Source organism: Sceloporus occidentalis, unplaced genomic scaffold (genome assembly GCF_023333645.1).
Source record: "Sceloporus occidentalis isolate IW3139 unplaced genomic scaffold, rSceOcc1.0.p SCAF_13, whole genome shotgun sequence".
Taxonomy (NCBI): Eukaryota; Metazoa; Chordata; class Lepidosauria; order Squamata; family Phrynosomatidae; genus Sceloporus; species Sceloporus occidentalis.
The window spans coordinates 19,185,126-19,202,238 of NW_028316993.1; the positions used below are offsets into that span (position 1 = coordinate 19,185,126).

General features: G+C 43.0%; 1 protein-coding gene across 3 annotated transcripts in view; it reads right to left on the reverse strand.

Annotated features, from left to right (window-relative positions):
• The window catches only part of CD164L2 (CD164 molecule like 2), a 46,313-nt gene that overhangs the window by 1,223 nt on the left and 27,977 nt on the right, over positions 1–17,113 (reverse strand). For 2 of the 3 annotated variants that reach the window (XM_089478460.1, XM_089478458.1), the window contains exons 5-6: positions 13,301–13,466; positions 331–5,147 (exon numbers count right to left, since the gene is read on the reverse strand). In XM_089478460.1, coding sequence (XP_089334586.1) covers positions 5,129–5,147; positions 13,301–13,466 — 185 coding nt within the window. In that variant the 3' untranslated portion in view covers positions 331–5,128. Of the gene's footprint in view, positions 1–330; positions 5,148–13,300; positions 13,467–17,113 lie in introns of those variants that run through there. The other variant, XM_089478459.1, reaches the window with a different exon arrangement.

A 17,113-nucleotide genomic window follows, 5' to 3' on the forward strand; every position in this document is an offset into this window, starting at 1 on the left:
AGCTCACCATGCCAGAGCAGAGGCAGCAGGGGGTGCTCTACCTTCAGAAATCTGAAATGTTCTCTTTGGGCAACAATTGCCAAAATCCCCAAGAGAGCATGGCAATGCTGGCTGGGCATTCTGGGAGATGTAATTCCAAAGACGAATCTTCTAAGTTCCACTTACTTAGCCAAAATGTTAGCTTGTCTGCACATACACCACTGAAACCTCATGGCAGAATGCACCCTGAATGACTGACTGAAGGTGGATTCTGACAGATGTGAGATGTGTTTTATTAACTAATAAAATTATATATATATATATATATATATATATATATAGTCCATTTCCTGTAGAGTAAATAATTTTCTGAAAAGAAAATGCCATATTCTATACAGAAGCCCCATATGTGAATTTTCTGCAGAACCTGTGGCTAAACCTTGAAAACAGCATAGGTTTCGAGGAGATTCTCACAGTGAGAAGAAAAATAGCTAAATTATTCATCCTTTCCCTATTTGCATTCCTTGTTAAGATTTACATTCCTTGTTAAGACCTCAAGCAAAAACAGAAGGCAGCTTTTCCCATGGCAGTAACACTTTCTATAATAGCCAGCGTTCTTTTTGCCTCTGTCTCTCAAGGTGCAAGTATCCAAAACTTAGTGCGAATGGACAGATGCACCTCAGGAAGGGGAAGAACAAAGCTTACTCCATTTTTCCTTCCTACCCTGAAAACATACTTAAAAGAAGAATGAAAATACTGGAGCCATTTATAACGTGACAGTGCTCAGTTACTTTCTTTATAAAAGGAACTTTTCAAGCCGTTTCCAATGTTTTGAACTATAGCTCCCATCACTGGCTATGCTGTCTGTGGGTCACAAAAAGGTTTCTTATGCTGAGAAAATAATTAGGCCCTATTACCCAGTATTTGCTTGCAGAACAACTTCTACCACTATTACCAGGATGGCATATTCTCCGTACAAAATGAAAAAGACACCACGGTGCCATGGAAGTCAAGTTTCATTTTTAAAGGATTTTTGAGTTCTGCAGAATTAATTAAGATTGGACAGCTCTATCAATTTCAGAGCACATATTCTGCACCCAAACTGATTGCATACCCCACTCCCTGCCACCCAGTAATGGAAATGAGAGTCAGAAATCTCCCAGGCTTCTGAAATTTCATTGTGCACTGTTTGCTTGCTTTCAAACATAACCCTACAAGTGCTTGACAATTGTATGCTTGGTTTTCCTTTTACAAAGGAAGCAAAGACTATTTGGAAACCAATTTGGGTGGTTTTCATTGGCTTCGGCAGATCACAGCAGACATGGCAGGGTTCCTAACAGAGGCAAGCATTGGGCCTTGTGCCACTGCCCACTGCAGTACTCAGCACAATAAAGACCAATCAACAACTGGGTCATTCAACTAAGAGGTTGATATGACATGGAAATGTGAGATTATGTACAAGCAGCAGAGTTTGTGTTAGCAACTAGGCAATATGTTTCAGGCCAAACGTTCTAACCACTTTCCAAACTTTGAGTAGCATACATAGTTCAATAATAGAACGTGTATTTTGCATATAAAAGGTCCCAGGTTCAAGTCCTGATGAAGCCAGGAAACCCCAAGGAGCACCTCCCAAACAGTGTGGACAATACAGTGGGTTCTCCACATGTGCTAGGGTTAGAGGCATAGGACCCCCTTGAAAGTGGGGAAACCCCAAATAAAAAAACACTGGGTTTTTTAACCTGCTGGAACACATCTCTAAACACTCCAGCACAAGTCTGTGGTCAACATCCGCCAGAACATGACCATAGAAACATGCTGGAGGACCTAAAAATGCCTAGAGAAGTGTTTTCTCTATGAATCTCTAGGTTCTCCAGCATGACTCTATGGTCAACTTCCAGCAGTCATGCTGGAGGACCTAAATTCTTAGAGAGAACATATCAATTAAATCCATGAATAATCAGAACTGCAAAAGTGAAAGCCATAAATGTGTGTGTGTGTGTGTGGGGGGGGGGGGCAACTGTACTAGGTTAAGTGAACCAATACTGAACAAGGTGACTTGCTATGCTGAGGTCCTGCATGCAGTTGATGGGTAAAGGCTGTCATTTTGTAGTGTAGTCCATTGGCCACATATAGAAGCTGGGCATCTTTTTATAGAACCCAGACAGGCTCCTGTCTGAGATTCCGGAGAGCAGCTGTCAGTCCATGTAGGCACCACTAAACAAGATGGAACAAGGGTCTCAGTCCACCAATGCAGAAGCAAGAGGTCTGTAATCTAGGGAAATTGTTTCCTTATGGAAATGGCTGATGATCCACCTCTGAGGGAGAGCAAGATCTCCTTCCATAATTTGGAATACATGAAGCTAGGAGGCTTCACCGGAATATAGGCAACTGTCTGTACCAGCTAGGTAGAGCAGATCATTTGTTCATCTAGGCCAGTACTACCAGTCCAGTACTGGGGTCTTAGAATGTAATTAGGATTTAAATGTCGCTTAGACTCTGCATGCTTTCATTGTAACTAAAAAACTCAAATTCTAAGGTTGGAAAGGCAAATATTCATCATGCGTTGTTCAATATTTCAGAAATTCTTACAGCTCTTGTCATTTGTGAACGTATATTTTATAGAATTCAACTCCAACAAAATTTGGGGCTGGAATTCCATTGGTGACAGACATGCAGATAACACAGAGTTATTCATGTGTCTGTTGCTTTTTGATGTTGTGGAAGTAAATATCCAATACTTCTTTGCATTGCATCTTCACCTACACGTTTCAAAGCATCTGGAGCACCCTGCCTAAGTGCCTCCTTTCTTCCTCCCAAATTAGTGTGCATGTGTAACTTCAAGTCACCTGTAACCCATGAATTTCATAGGGTTTTCTTAAGCAAAGAAAACCTAGAGATGGTTTTGCCAGTTCCTTCCTCAAGCCCACTACCTATCCCCCCTTTCTTCCTCCTCTCTTTCCTTTCTATTCAGTTGTTCTGAAAATTCAGTTTTTAAAAAGTAAAATTTTGGGGAGGGTTCGGCAAAAAAGATGTTGCCCCAAACAGGAACTCTTCCCTCCCACAGCTCATTGTGGGCCGCATTTGGAAAGGCTTTTTGTTGCTCATCTCTCCATTCTCATTCATTAACTTCATGGCCTTCCATTTGTAATCCTCCCATGTTTTCCCACAGCTTCTTTCATCTTTTTTCTTTTCACAGATGGGGGAAGAGGATATTAAGGAGGAAAAAACAGTGCATCAGCACAACATATTTTGATTTTCAGCACTAGGAGCTGTCTGTCTAGAAGCTTCCATGACCATCTTTGCTAGTATTTCTTGCCAAGTGAGTCCCAGGGCTCAGGCTGCATTCTCACAAAAAGGAGGAGGACTGCAAAAGGAAGACACACAACAGCACCATAAGCCCTGGAGGATTCAAGCTTCCACAAGCTTTAATTAAGAAGTCAGGATCACAGTTGCTTATTCCAGGAATTGTACAGCTCCCATTTAGCTCCCCTCCTGCCCCCATTCCTCCCATGCCCCACCAAGGAAGGTTCCAGCAACACAAAGATCACACAGCAACACAGAAGAGGCACAGCAAGAACACACAGAATGCATTTCTCAACTGGAGAAGAAAAATAGAGCGAGCCAAATTGCATACCCATGTTCACTCTGCTCAGGGTATGTAGTCTTTTGGCCTGGGTGAGGAAGAGAAGGAAGAAGAGAAACCTGTGGCACAGGCACATGCCCAGGTTTTCAGAGTACCAGTTTTGACAGTCAACACTTCTGCCTGGTAATGAACAACAAACAGGCTATTTCTCCCTGTGCAGAATACTTAATGACACCCTAATAGGTCTCAGGACCGGCTACCTAGTACATGCATCTGGCAAGAGTTCTTAAGGTTTCAAACCAAGAAGCACAGAAAGTAAGAGAGCAGAATTCACACATTCTAGCAAAGAAAGAGTCCCCTCCTTTTTCCATCTGTGCCCAGACTTACCCTCCCCAATACTCCCCCTGCCAGCCATTCAGACTGGCTAATAGTGGCTCCTTCACCTACTGTGTGAATTTTGTACCCACTATGTTTCTTGGCCCATGAGTGCAGTGGCGTCCCCCAACCCAGTGTCATCTGGTGTGTGTGTGTGGGCTGCCAGATAGCGAGTGGTAGTGGCCAAAAGGTGCGCTTGGCCCTCTCCTCCACAGCCGAAGTAAAGCCAGGAGAGGCATACTCAAGCCTGTCCTTTGCTGCAGTGGTGGAGGTCTTTTGGTGAGGAAGCCTCTTACACTGCAGCAAAGCTAGAAGGTACCAAACAGGAGGAGGGCCCAACCAGGTTTCACTCCTTATCTAGAGTGTCACCCAGTGTAGGCCGCACTCCCCCACATACTCCTATTGATGCCACTGCTTGAGTGGCCAAAAAATCTTTAGCATTCTGTGGAGCATGTACCACCTTGCAACCTAAATATGCTGAACTAAAACTCTAACCATACCCAGCCAACATTGACAATGGGGATGATGGGAAAGGTAGTCAAACACATCTGAGATGGGGAAGACTCCTCTAATGGCTATGCAGTTGTGCTCTAAGTCAAGGGATAAAGTCAACATAGTAGTCAACTTTGGATACCTCCTTTCCCTTCCTTATCCCTATAAAGGGAAGGCCCATCATTTCAAAAGAAAGCAGGACTGGCTGCATCTCCACCGCGTACACACACACAATCAATCAAGATGGAAAGTTACCATTCTTGGGATGAAAGCAGTGCTCATTCTCCTAGAGAATGAAGGCATCCCTAGAAAAAAGAGCAGTGGATGCATTCAGCAGAATGAGAGGGTAAAGATTTTCCTGGCCTACTGTATGTCTGTTGTTATGTGCTGGTGTTATGTGTGTGCATGCATGCACATGTGTATATATCCCTGAACATAGAATTTCCACATCAGGGAATCCAGACCAGTCTTTTCTCAAGACATGCTATTTTTCTACATGCAGATAGAAACATCAAAATATACAGAGTCTGGAAAAGCATAAAATCTTGATGATACTGAATGTATGAAATCTGGCCCATTATCTTCTTTTAAGGAAAGAGCCACACAAGGGAGCAGATCTAAAGGGGAGAAAGTTATAGGTCTTCCTTGCTTCAGAAACAGCCCCTGCTTCCCACCACCTCCGCGCACACACAGCTACACCTACTGCTGGTTATCCTCTCTGATGTCAGGCAGCGTGCAAGGGAGACACAAAAGAGCAGGGAGGGAGGGATGTAAATTGGGGAAATAATATTAGAAAAGATATTAAAGAACACTACAGTGGTACTTTAAACATCCCCCAACCTCTTCCTCCACCCCACCCTCCTTTTTTGCCAAGAAAAACATAAGAAACTCATCTTAGAGCCTTATCACATTACGAAAGTAAGCCGAGACACAGTGAGATAGAAGCAGATTTCTGCTTATCTCTTTGCATGCCCTCAAAACATTTTCATTCTCCTTCCAGAGGGAGATGGTCATAAAAGCATACTTTTTGTCAAAGCAGATTTTCCCAGCGTGACAAAATGCATGCTTTTATGACTGTTTCCTTCGGGAAGTGAATAGAAGTGCTTCGAGGGCATGCAGAGAGGTAAGCAGAAAGCCACTTCTATCTCACTTACTCTTGGCTTACTATTGTAATGTGATACAGCTCTTAGAGAGATGACAGCTTAAAATTCATCAGTAGTTGGGGAATTCTACTATATGCTGTGGAGACTGTGTTGGAGGCGATAAAAAAAGCAGGACTTTTGTCACTTTTCAAGAACACTAAAGCAGGGTAAGTGTAATCCCTCCATATCTGCAACACTGCTTGAAAGGAAGCTGCATTGGTAGAATACCAGCCTCTGACATACTTTTGAAAAATGGTAGAAGCACAGTTACTTTGGAATATGGTCAAATCTAGCATTAAACCAGAGCTGAGGGAACAGTGGTCCTAGTTGGACCACAACAGCCCTGCCGTAACCACTAGTCATGCTGGCTGGGGTGGTGAAAATTTAAATTTAACCATACCTGGAAGGCCATAAATTCTCCTCCTGAGAGTTAAGCCATTAACTGGAATGAAAAATAATAGTGATGGCAAGTGATTCGCTCATCTTTACAACTGGTTTTAGGTGAACTGATCACTCCTGTCATTTTCTCTTAGGTGAGGTATTGCTTCATATTCCACAGTCCATTTATTGTTTTTAACTTTCAGCTATTTTAATTGTAAGATGGTCTGGGAATCTCTCTCACCACATGCTTACAACAGTTTGATACCACTTTTACTGCCATGGCTCCATCCCACAGAATCCTGGGACTTGTTGTTTGCTGAGTTATTTAGAGTTCATTGCTAGAGAGCTCTTACACACCCCTCTGAACTGCAGTAGAGAATTGTAAATACCTCCCCAAACTTTAAATACCACAATTCCATAAGATGAAGCCACAAAAAAGTTAAGGTACTATTAAAGTAGCATTAAATTACTGCAAAACTTTTATGTCAAGGAAAATAGGGGTTTATTTTTTGTTTGTTTGTTTGGTCATGGTGAATGAAAGCAAATAGAACCCAAGGTCAAACTGCATTATTCCTGCTGTGTAGATTAGACCTATGCTCTAAATCACCTGTTCTATATTCCAAACCACCAAGCTGGCCTGTTTCCCTGTATGTACTAGTTAAATTTAGAAAGGAAGGGAAAGCTCGGAATGGAGAGGATCTGCATTTGCTAAGGATAAGGAGTAGACCCTTTTCCCCTTAAATAAGGAAGTGGTATTTTCAATTATTCATTTAGGAGGGAACAAAAGGGGGAAATTTTTTTAGTGGACCTTCTATATTACATTGCATATATATTTGTATAATTATTATTATTACTACTACTATTATTGGATTTAATGTTGCACTCCTGAGCAGCATAGGCAGAAGAGTCCTGAAATCAGGTTCTGCACTGGCACTGCACTGACTATATGGAACTTTTAGGACAGTAAATGCATATGTATTAAATCTAAAATATGTTGCTGAAAAGCCATTGGGATTTCAACTGGCATTTTGTTTGCATTGCAATATTAAATTACAGTTGGCCCCACAGACCCCAAAAAGTAGTACTCCATGTGCAGTGTTAAACTAAGACTCAATTGCCAGTCCTCTATGTCAGGCAGCAAAATGTCTCAGGATGATCTTACCTCCTCTCCCACAGTGTTTTAACCCAAAAATCTCATCTGAGAGGGACAAAGTTTGATATAGAGAAAAGAGAATAGTGAGAGAAAATAGAAATGGTAGCAGTAGAAAAACAGAAAAGAAATCCAGAATTACTGCTGTGTACACAAAAAAGACAACAGGATCTCACAGAAAACCTAAATTTTCTCTCCCACTGACAACCTGGCAGAGGAAGATTCTGTTCCCCAACAGCAGACAGAAAGTAAAGGTCAAACTATGTGCTGAATTACATATATATACTTTTAGTGTCCTTAAATGGGTTCCTCTTATTTTGAAAGAAAAGAACTCTGAACATTCTTCTACTCTGTATGTAGAGAGATCTTGTAGCATCTTTGAGATTAACTGAAAGAAAGAAGTTGGGAGTGTGAGCTTTCATAGACTTCAGTCTACTTCCTCAGATGCATTTGATGGAGCCACTCCACTCCACCAAATGCATCTGAGGAAGCAGATTAAAGTTTATGAAAGCTCATGCTGCCAACTTCTTTCTTACAGTTAGTTTCAAAGGTACTGCAAGATCTCTCTACATACTGATTCTAACATGGCTATATCTTTGAATTCTTCTATTCTGGATGAGACCACTATGGTAGTTTCTCCATTAAAGATTTCCATGCATTCTGTGATTTGCCCTGAAAAGTGTGGTTTGCAGTTAACATCAACTTTAGGGGCAAAATGTCAGCTTTGCTGGTATAGGATTGGTTTTTAGTTGAAAAATGGAACCAGCTCCCAAGAGAAACTAGGATCATGTTTTTATTTAGTGCCCAGATTAGTTTGGTGTTTACCACACAAAGGTTTTTGCAACTCAGATCCGGGGTGACTCCTAGTTCAGCTATGCAAATTCACATTATAACGCACATGTTTTATCACACCTGGTTGCCCTTCCGTTGCCCTTCTGAATCAAGGGGGAATCGAATCCAAGGCAAGTCACGTGATGCGGATTCACGCCAAGTGGAGTGAGTGCACATTGTATTACTACACCAGTGCATACTATGCGGATTCAACGATTCGAACTGGGACCCTTGCGCATGCTCAGTGGGGATCTGAACACATCCTGAACCTTTGCACTTCCGGGGTGAAGAAGGGAGCCTGGTTCCACTTTCACGTGAATGCTAGCCTCACATGAATGACTAATAATAATAAAATAAAACTTTAATTTATATTCCACTTTTTGTTACCACGATCAAAGCGGCATACAGCATTTAAAAAAATAAGACAAGTAAGACTTTCTGCTCCCTCAGGCCCACCTCCTGCTTGCTTTGGACTCTTCCTCAGACGGCCTGAGCTGGCAACAGCCTCTAACTCCTTTAACACCTCAGAAAGAGAGCCAGCTACACCTGTTTTTTTTTCCTCTCCTGTCTCTCTCATTGTCACACCTTCTCCTGTTGATCACTGGGTAGTCAATCCCATCCTTCCCATGGCTCCTCACATTTCTCCTAACCTTATCCTCATTCGGCCTCTCCCTGTCTCCCTGCTTCCCTTCCTCTGTTCCCTCTGGAACTGTCCCTCTGCCGCCCCTAAAGCAGCAGCAATTCATGACATTTTTCTCTCCAAATCCTTTAACCTCCTCGTTCTCACCGAAACCTGGCTCCCAGCCCATGATACTGCTACCTCCACTGCCCTTTCTTTTGGTGGTCTCTCCTTCACCCACACAAGCCGCCCTGAGGGTCGAGGAGGAGGGGTTGGTATCTTGGTATCTAACTCCTGCCGGTTTCAAGTTCTATCTTTTCCCCCCACCTAGCATTTCTCTTCTTTTGAGTTTCATCCTATTAGACTCTTTTCTCCTCTACAGCTCCGGGTTGCAGTTATCTATCGCCCTCCTGGTCATGCCACCCAGTTCCTCTCAGACTTCGAATCATGGCTGACATTCTTTCTTTCAGATTCCACCCCCACTTTGATCCTAGGTGACTTCAATATCCACGTTGACGATTCCAATAACCCTACAACGTCTCGCTTCAACTCTCTCCTAGCTTCTTTTGGCCTCCACTCCAACTCTTCAACTCATTCTCTTGGTCACTGTCTTGACCTAGTTCTTGCTGCAAACTGCACCATTTCTGACTACCTGACACTTGACTTTCCACTATCTGATCATCATTTAATCTCCTTTGCTCTCACTTGTACTCCACCTCCTCGTCATACTGTTCAACACCATTTTCGTAACCTTCAATCTGTTGACTCTAACCATCTTGGTTAGACCCTGGATTCATCTCTCTCTTCCCTAAATCTTGAGGATTCTGCTGATTCAGCAATGTCTTTATTTAACTCCACTCTTTCCTCGACTCTTGACCGCTTTGCCCCGTCTCTGTACGCACTTCTTCCTCTAAGACTAGGCCTCAGCCCTGGCTTACCCCCATGGTTAAGTTTCTCTGGTCCTACTCTAGAGTGGCTGAACGTCTTTGGAGAAAGTCCAAACAGTGGGCTGACTTTATCCACTACAAATTTGTTCTTTCATCCTTCTCACGTGCCCTCTCTATGGCAAAACAAAATTATTACAAATCATTGATCTCTGCCAATGACAGGCGCCCGCAGCAATTGTTCTCCACCTTCAACACTTTGTTTAAACCTCCCTCTCCTCCTGTCTCTTCATCATTCTCTCCTAATGACTTTGCTAATTATTTCATCTCTAAGATTACCACTATTCACTCTGAGATAGTCCCTCCCGATTCTTCTTCTGCTCATAATCTTCTATCACCCATGCCTAAAAAAGTCTCTGTGTTTCCTCCTGCCTCTTTGGATGAACTCTCTTCACTTCTGAACTCTTCCAAACCTGCAACTTGCTCTCTGGACCCAATTCCTACTCCTCTTCTAATCTCTTTCGCTTCTTCTTTTCTGACCTCGCTTCTCCATATCTTCAGTCTCTCTCTCTCTCTACAGGCTCCTTCCCGTTGGACTTCAAACATGCTCTCATTTCCCCAATTCTGAAAAAACCTTCTCTTGACCCCTCCTCTTTGTCTAGCTATCGTCCGATTTCTCTTCTTCCCTTTATTTCTAAGGTCTTGGAACGGGTTGTTTATTCTCGCTGTCTCGAGTTTCTTGAAGCCAACTCCATTCTTGATCTCTTTCAGTCTGGTTTCCGTCCAAGGCATTCCACAGAGACAGCTCTCACTAAGATCTTGAATGACCTTTTACAGGCCAAGGCTAATGGCCTTTACTCTGTTCTCATCCTTCTTGATCTGTCTGCAGCCTTTGACACCGTTGATCACTGTCTTCTAGTTGATATACTTTCTGATCTTGGGTTCTCAGACTCTGTTCTTGACTGGTTTAGATCTTATTTGTCAGGCCAATCTTTTGCAGTAGTCACTGGTGGTCAAACTTTGTCCTCTGTTCCCTTATCTGTTGGACTGCCCCAGGGCTCTGTTCTGGGTCCCCTTCTGTTTTCTCTCTACACACTGTCCTTAGGTAAACTCATTAGCTCTTTTGGTTTTTCCTACCATCTGTACGCCGATGACACCCAGTTCTATCATCCCACCCCTGACCTTTCTCCAAGGCTTCAACAGCAAGTTTCGTCTTGTCTCACAGCTGTCTCGCAGTGGATGCGCCATCGGCATTTGAAGCTCAACATGTCCAAGACGGAGCTTCTTGTCTTTCCTTCTAAGTCCACCCTTCAACACTCCTTTTCTGTCTCTGTGGACAACATTTCTATTCAACCAGTCCAGCAAGCCCGCAGTCTTGGTTTTATCTTTGATTCTTCTCTGTCGTGTATCCCTCAGATCCAAACCACAGCCAAGGCTTGTAGATTCCTTTTGTACAATATTGCCAAAATCCGACTATTTCTCTCCACCTCTACTGCCAAGATCCTGGTCCATGCCTTAGTAATCTCACGACTTGATTATTGTAACATCCTTCTGGCAGGGCTTCCTCCACCTCCGTCCTTTAATTTCTGTCCAGCATTCAGCTGCACACATTATCACATCCGCCCACCGCTCTGACCATATCTCTCCTTTGCTGGCATCCCTTCACTGGCTCACCCTCCCTTTCCGCATTCAGTATAAGCTCCTACTGTCCACGTTTAAAGCCCTCCATGGGTTGACCCCTCCTTACTTATCAGACCTTCTTTCTCCTCACCTTCCCACCAGGGCCCTCCGCTCTGGTAGTCAAGGTCTGCTGTCCCAGCCCAGGATTTCCTCTGCCCCATCTCGGATTCACTCCTTTTCACTTGCTGCCCCTCACTCCTGGAACCTTCTTCCCCCCCAAACAAGAGCCATCACTTCTTTAACCAGCTTCAAAACAGAGTTGAAGACCATCCTGTTCAGAGAAGCGTTCCCAGGCATTGCATGATTATCATTTGCTTTTTGATGTTCTTTTTGTTGCCTGTTTTATTGAACCATTTCTTGTATTGCTATGTACTTTATATGTATTATCCTATTATTTCTTAGATTGTACGTCATAGGCAGGTTTACTCTTATATATTTATTGTTTTTATGTACAGCGTTGTGCAAATCTACAGCGATATATAAATAAATAATAATAATAGTAATAATAATACCCTTCTGAGCAACAGAAGCAATTGGGGCAAAATTGCAGCGCAGCATCATGGGAAATTTGCCTCTTTGGAGGTTTGGGGGGTGTACCGGGAGGAAAGCAAAGTTGCATTCCACACCAGACCAATTCAGAGTGAAATCGAAGTGAGCTTGAATGTGAATTCTGTGAATTCACTTTTTACCGAATTCACCAAAATGAGGAGTCACTTTGGATTCACTGCGGAAGCACCACAGGAGGAGCTCCGATAGAAAGGAATCACATGTGATATCACATTCACGTTCTCAGGTGAATCCGCATCATTGGACCCACAGTCACCCCGGATCTGAGCTGAAAAATCTCCAAAAAGCTCCGTGTGATAAACACCTTTGACTTTGAACGCGGACTGGATCTCAAACTGCTGTTCTGACTTGGAATGATAGGCCAAATTAACCACACTTTTAAACAGGAATGAACAAATATAACAAGGAATTTGGCTCTGAGAGATGAAGATGCGACAGAGATTGGTTTTTGGTAGGCCCTCCAGTCACATCTGAGTGAGGCATTGTACAAAAAGAATGGAAAGCAGTAGAGCAAAACTTGGAAAGACATTTTTAAATACCCCTCAAGTCTTGCTACGATGGGGTTTGGGGGCAGGAAAGCAGGATGGATGGAGTAAAGGAAACCTTGAGACAGAAAAGTAGATGGATATAAGGAATAAAGAAAACATTTGCTTAGAGGAAACATGACTTTGAGAAGCCAATGGTCAGGCATAATATTCAGGCACAATTCATAGCCTGGCACATACAAATACTACTTTATGGTGCCCAATGGTATGCAGAACTACGAAGAACTGGCATTCCTCATGCACAGTTGGTAGCATGTACTGAGTGCTGATTGTGATAGCAAAAGGAGAGAAAACCTATAGAAAAGAATAGTTTAAGGAAGGAGCAGGGTGGCCAGACATCCTCTTTTTCCAGGACATGTCCTGCTTTGCAACCTTCTGTCCAGGAGGAATTCCAGAATGTTCTTCATTTGGAGCATGGCTAAGAAGCATGAATGCACATTTCTATGAGTATTTTTAGTTTTTAATTGGGTCATGCCCTCCATTTTTCTCAAATGTCGTGTATTTTGCCTTGCCTTGTCCTCCTTTGCGGTTAGGACATTTGGTCACCCTGGGGAAGGGAAACAACGAAAGGAGCATTGCCAGGCAAGAAATTCCTCTATTTCTTCTTTAAGGGAAAAGAACTGATCATCCCTGCTTTATCTCTGCCAAATAAAATGGTGGTTGTGTTAAAAGTCAACCTGAACAGCCATTTTAATGACACAGTTGATGTGATTGTGGCACAGAATGGTTTTCTGCTTTCATATCTCATAGAATCCTCTGGAACTTAAAGGGTAAATCTAGCCCCAGCAAATTTCCCTGTTTTACATTTTTAAAAAAGACAATTTTTTAAATTACCCTGGACTGCTGGTCCAGTTCATTTGTTTGGAGATGAAAACAAAGAGCCAGCCTCTTCTCCATTTCTTTCCCTCAACCGACAATATAATTAAGTAATTTTTGTACTCTGCTGCATCTTTTATGGGAGGGGGAGCCTTCTCCTTCTTCTGAATGGGGACCCAGACGTCTACTTCAAATTCCTGCCCTATTTGCACCCACATCCCCAACCTCTCCTCCCAGCAGCCTGCAAAGAACTTACAGTGTCTGGTAGGTGCTGTCCTTTGACCGGAGGAATTTCATCACAAAAAACAGGACAGCTTGGATGCTAAGCACCAGCACTATCCCTCCAATGAAGCTGGCAGAGTCGAAACCTGGTGGACGAAACTCAGGGGAGCCAGTTAGGGGAGGGCTGCCAGCCGTGGTACCTAGGACAAAACAAAGCCAAAGCTGGTATGAGGCAAACAAGATTCACCACAGATATCTCTCACACTCACTGCTTTCCCCTACCTTACTACATCAGTGTTGCCATTTAAATCCTCCATCTGAATCTCGTACAGTGGGCCCTTGATATCTGCTGGGGATTGGTTCCAGGATCTACCCCATCCCCTGTTGGATATTAAAATCCATGAATGCTGAAGTCCCATTAAATACAATGACATAATGAAATGGTATCATTTGGTATAAAATGGCAAAATAAGGTTTGCCTTTGGAATTTACATAATTTTTGTATTTTCAGACCTTGGATGCTTGAATCCATGGATAAAAATAATCTGTGAATACAGAGGGCTAACTGCTCCAAGATCAACCAAACCTTGTGTCAGGAATCCCCTTCATTCATTTATTCATTCAGGGATTCCTGTCATGAGGGTTATAGGTTTAGGGTTTTGTTGAAATATTATTGGATTAAGTTAGTAGTTGGGTTAATGTTAGATTTTATAATGGGTTAATAGAAAGTACTAGAAAGAGGTATACTGGCTGTTAAAATATGTGCTCGCTTGATAAGGTTAGAATGCTTGCTTGTTAAGGGTAGGATGTGGAGGGAGTTACCCTGCCAGCAGAGGCTTCATCTTCAAAAGGTTAGAGACTGGTCTCTGTGATGGGAGGGGTAACTGAAATATAGAGAGTGTTTATTGATGTTATAATGGTGGGTTATAGACCGCCCATTTGGGGCGGTCTGGACCCGCCCCTTTCCCCGGAGTATCGGGGCTTCAGTGGCTACACCGGCAGCCGCTGAGGCCCCGATCCGCCGCTATTCGGGCTGCGGGGAAGCAGCAAAACGCTGCTTCCCCGCAGCCAGAAAAGGGGTGTCCCTGGGGCTTCAAGCCCCAAGGACACCCCGTGGCGGCGGGGAGGGGGAGAAAGGGGCCGCTTGGCCCCTTTCTCCCTTGCTTCGCTGGGCGCAGCTGTCTGAAGGCTGCGCCCAGCGAAGCAAAGCGGCGCCGCGGACCAGGAAGGAGCTCCGAAACGGAGCTCCTTCCTGGTCCACGGAAAGGGCGCCTTAGGCGCCCTGCCGCGGATTGAGGACGTCACGTCCGCACCGCCCTGTCTAGAGGCGGCGCGGCCGTGACGTCCTCACAGCGGCGGCAGTATGGAAGGGTCGCCACCGTTTAGTGCGTGACGAGCACGCACTAGGGTTAGGGCAGTGCGGAAGCACCGCCCTTTTGTAACCCTAGTGCGTGCTCGTCACGCACTAAACTGCCGGTGTGTAACCGGCCAACGTTGCTTATATGATGTTATGCTAATATGTTCATTATATTGTAATATGCTGTTATGTGGGGTTGGGGGATGATGGGGTTTCTAGTTGTGATTAAATATATATATTGTAAGGGTTTAATATTAATTAGTCCTGTTGTGGCTTAAGGTTTATAGCTCAAGGTCACAGGTGCAGTGGGGAGATAACGTTGTGTGAGAGCTTAATTGTTTTGAGAGTTTTGCCAAGAGCCCAGACTGGAGGACATTACGTCACCAGGGAGGAGATTCATCACTGCGCAGGAAAGAGTTGTCCAATTAGTTTGCTTTATTGGTTGATGGGGTGAGATTGCTTTATGGGGTTATATAAACCATATGTTAATATACACTTTCATTCCTGACAAAAAAGTCACTTCTGTTGTATGTATCTCTTTCTTCAATAAAGCTGTTCCTTTTTCAAAGTACAGTCTCTTGTTGCAAGAGGGGGGCTGAAATTGGGAGCCTGACACCTCGGCAGGAAGAAACTACATTATTCTACAATCTGAATAAAATATTGTTGAAAAAGATCCACGCAGTTCCTTTCTACATCCATTCCATCTATAGGACCTTATTTTTCCATATAGAGTCCTTCAGGTATTAAGATTGGCAGTGGAGGGTTTTCTCTTCATCCTGCCACCCTTGTAGGCACCTTCTCTGGAGGACTCAAGAGAAGACCTTCTTGGTGGCTGTGCTCATCTTGCAGAACTTGCTGTTGCCCTTCTGCAAGAAAGCACAGAGCTTCCTATTCAAGGAAAATTTTAGAAACTGTCTAGCTGATGAAGAAGGGATTTTTAAACAGTTGTGCTGCACTGCTTCCCCAAAGTGTTTTTGATTTTATTTGTTGCTTTTACTATGATTTAATTGTACCTTAACTTCACAATTTAAACATGTGTGTTCCATCTCTTTTTTCTAACTTGTTATGCACTGCCATTTTGCCCAATATTTGGGCATAAAAAGAAAATTTGGGACATAAAAAAATTATGACTCACAGAATCATAGAATTGGAAAAGGACCATGACCATGAACCATAGAATTGGAAAAGGACCATACTGTGTCTGTCATTATCCTGCATCTAGTCCAAACCCTGTCATGCTCTCCTGAAAGGTGACCATCCAACCACTGTTTAAATACTTCCAAAAAAGGAGAGTTCACCACTCACCAAAGAAGTCTATTACCCTATTGAACAGCTCTTACAGTTGAGAAGTTCTCCCTTACATTCAGGTGAAATCTCCTTTGAATCCATTGACTCATGTCCTTGGAGTTTATCAAACGGGAGGAATTTCTCTTAAATTTGAATGATAAGAAAGTGAAGCCAGAACGCATTCACTTAAAGTCACTAGTTTAGCACAACTACATGAATGCGCATTGTGTTCGAACTGGCTTCACATTGCCTGAAAATAGTATGCTATTGCCCGAATTTACGTGTGACAGTCTATTACACAATAACGTGAAACCACATGATTGTGTTTGGACTGACTTCCCATTGCCTGAATTTGTGTGTAGTGGGTTATCACACAATAACGTTAAACCCCATGATTGCGTTCAGATTGCCATTGGATTATACTTCCAATTTCCCTTGTCTGATAAACTCCTTAGTCTCTGGAGCATCAGAACACAATCTCACTCTATGTTCTATATGACATCCTTCAGGTATGCAAATACAGCTATCACCTTTCCTTCTTCTCTACTCTAAGCTAGACATACCCATCTGCCTCAGTTGTTCCTTGGAAGGCTTGATGTCCAGACCTTTGACCGTCTTGGGTCACTCTTTTCTGGACATGTTCCAGTCTGTCATTATACTGCTTGAACTGTCCAAAACTGAATGCAGTATTCTAGCTGAGGTTGGACCAAAGCAAAATAGTGTGGGACTATTATTTCTCTTGGTCTGGACACTTTATCCCTGTTGATGCAACCTAGAGCTACATAGGCCTTTTGGGCTGCCACATCAGACTGTTGACTCGTGTTTAGTTGTGGTCAACTGAACATTCCTTTTCACATGTACTGTTATCAAGCCATGTGTCACCCATCTCACATTTCATTTTTCCTGCCTAAATGTAGTACTTTACATTGATCCTTTCTGAAATTATTATTATTATTATTATTATTATTATTATTATTATTATTTTGCTCAACTTTCCATTCTATTAATGTCACTTTGAATCTTGATCTTGTCCTCTGGAATAGCGCTACTTAAAGTTATGGTCCTGCGCTGGTGCCAATGCCCAAGCCATAAGCACTGGTGATTATTCTACCTAACAATAGTACTATCTAGTCCATATTTTATCAGTTTGTTTGCAAGGAGGACCCTATCAACACATCTTACAAAAATCAAGATACATTACAT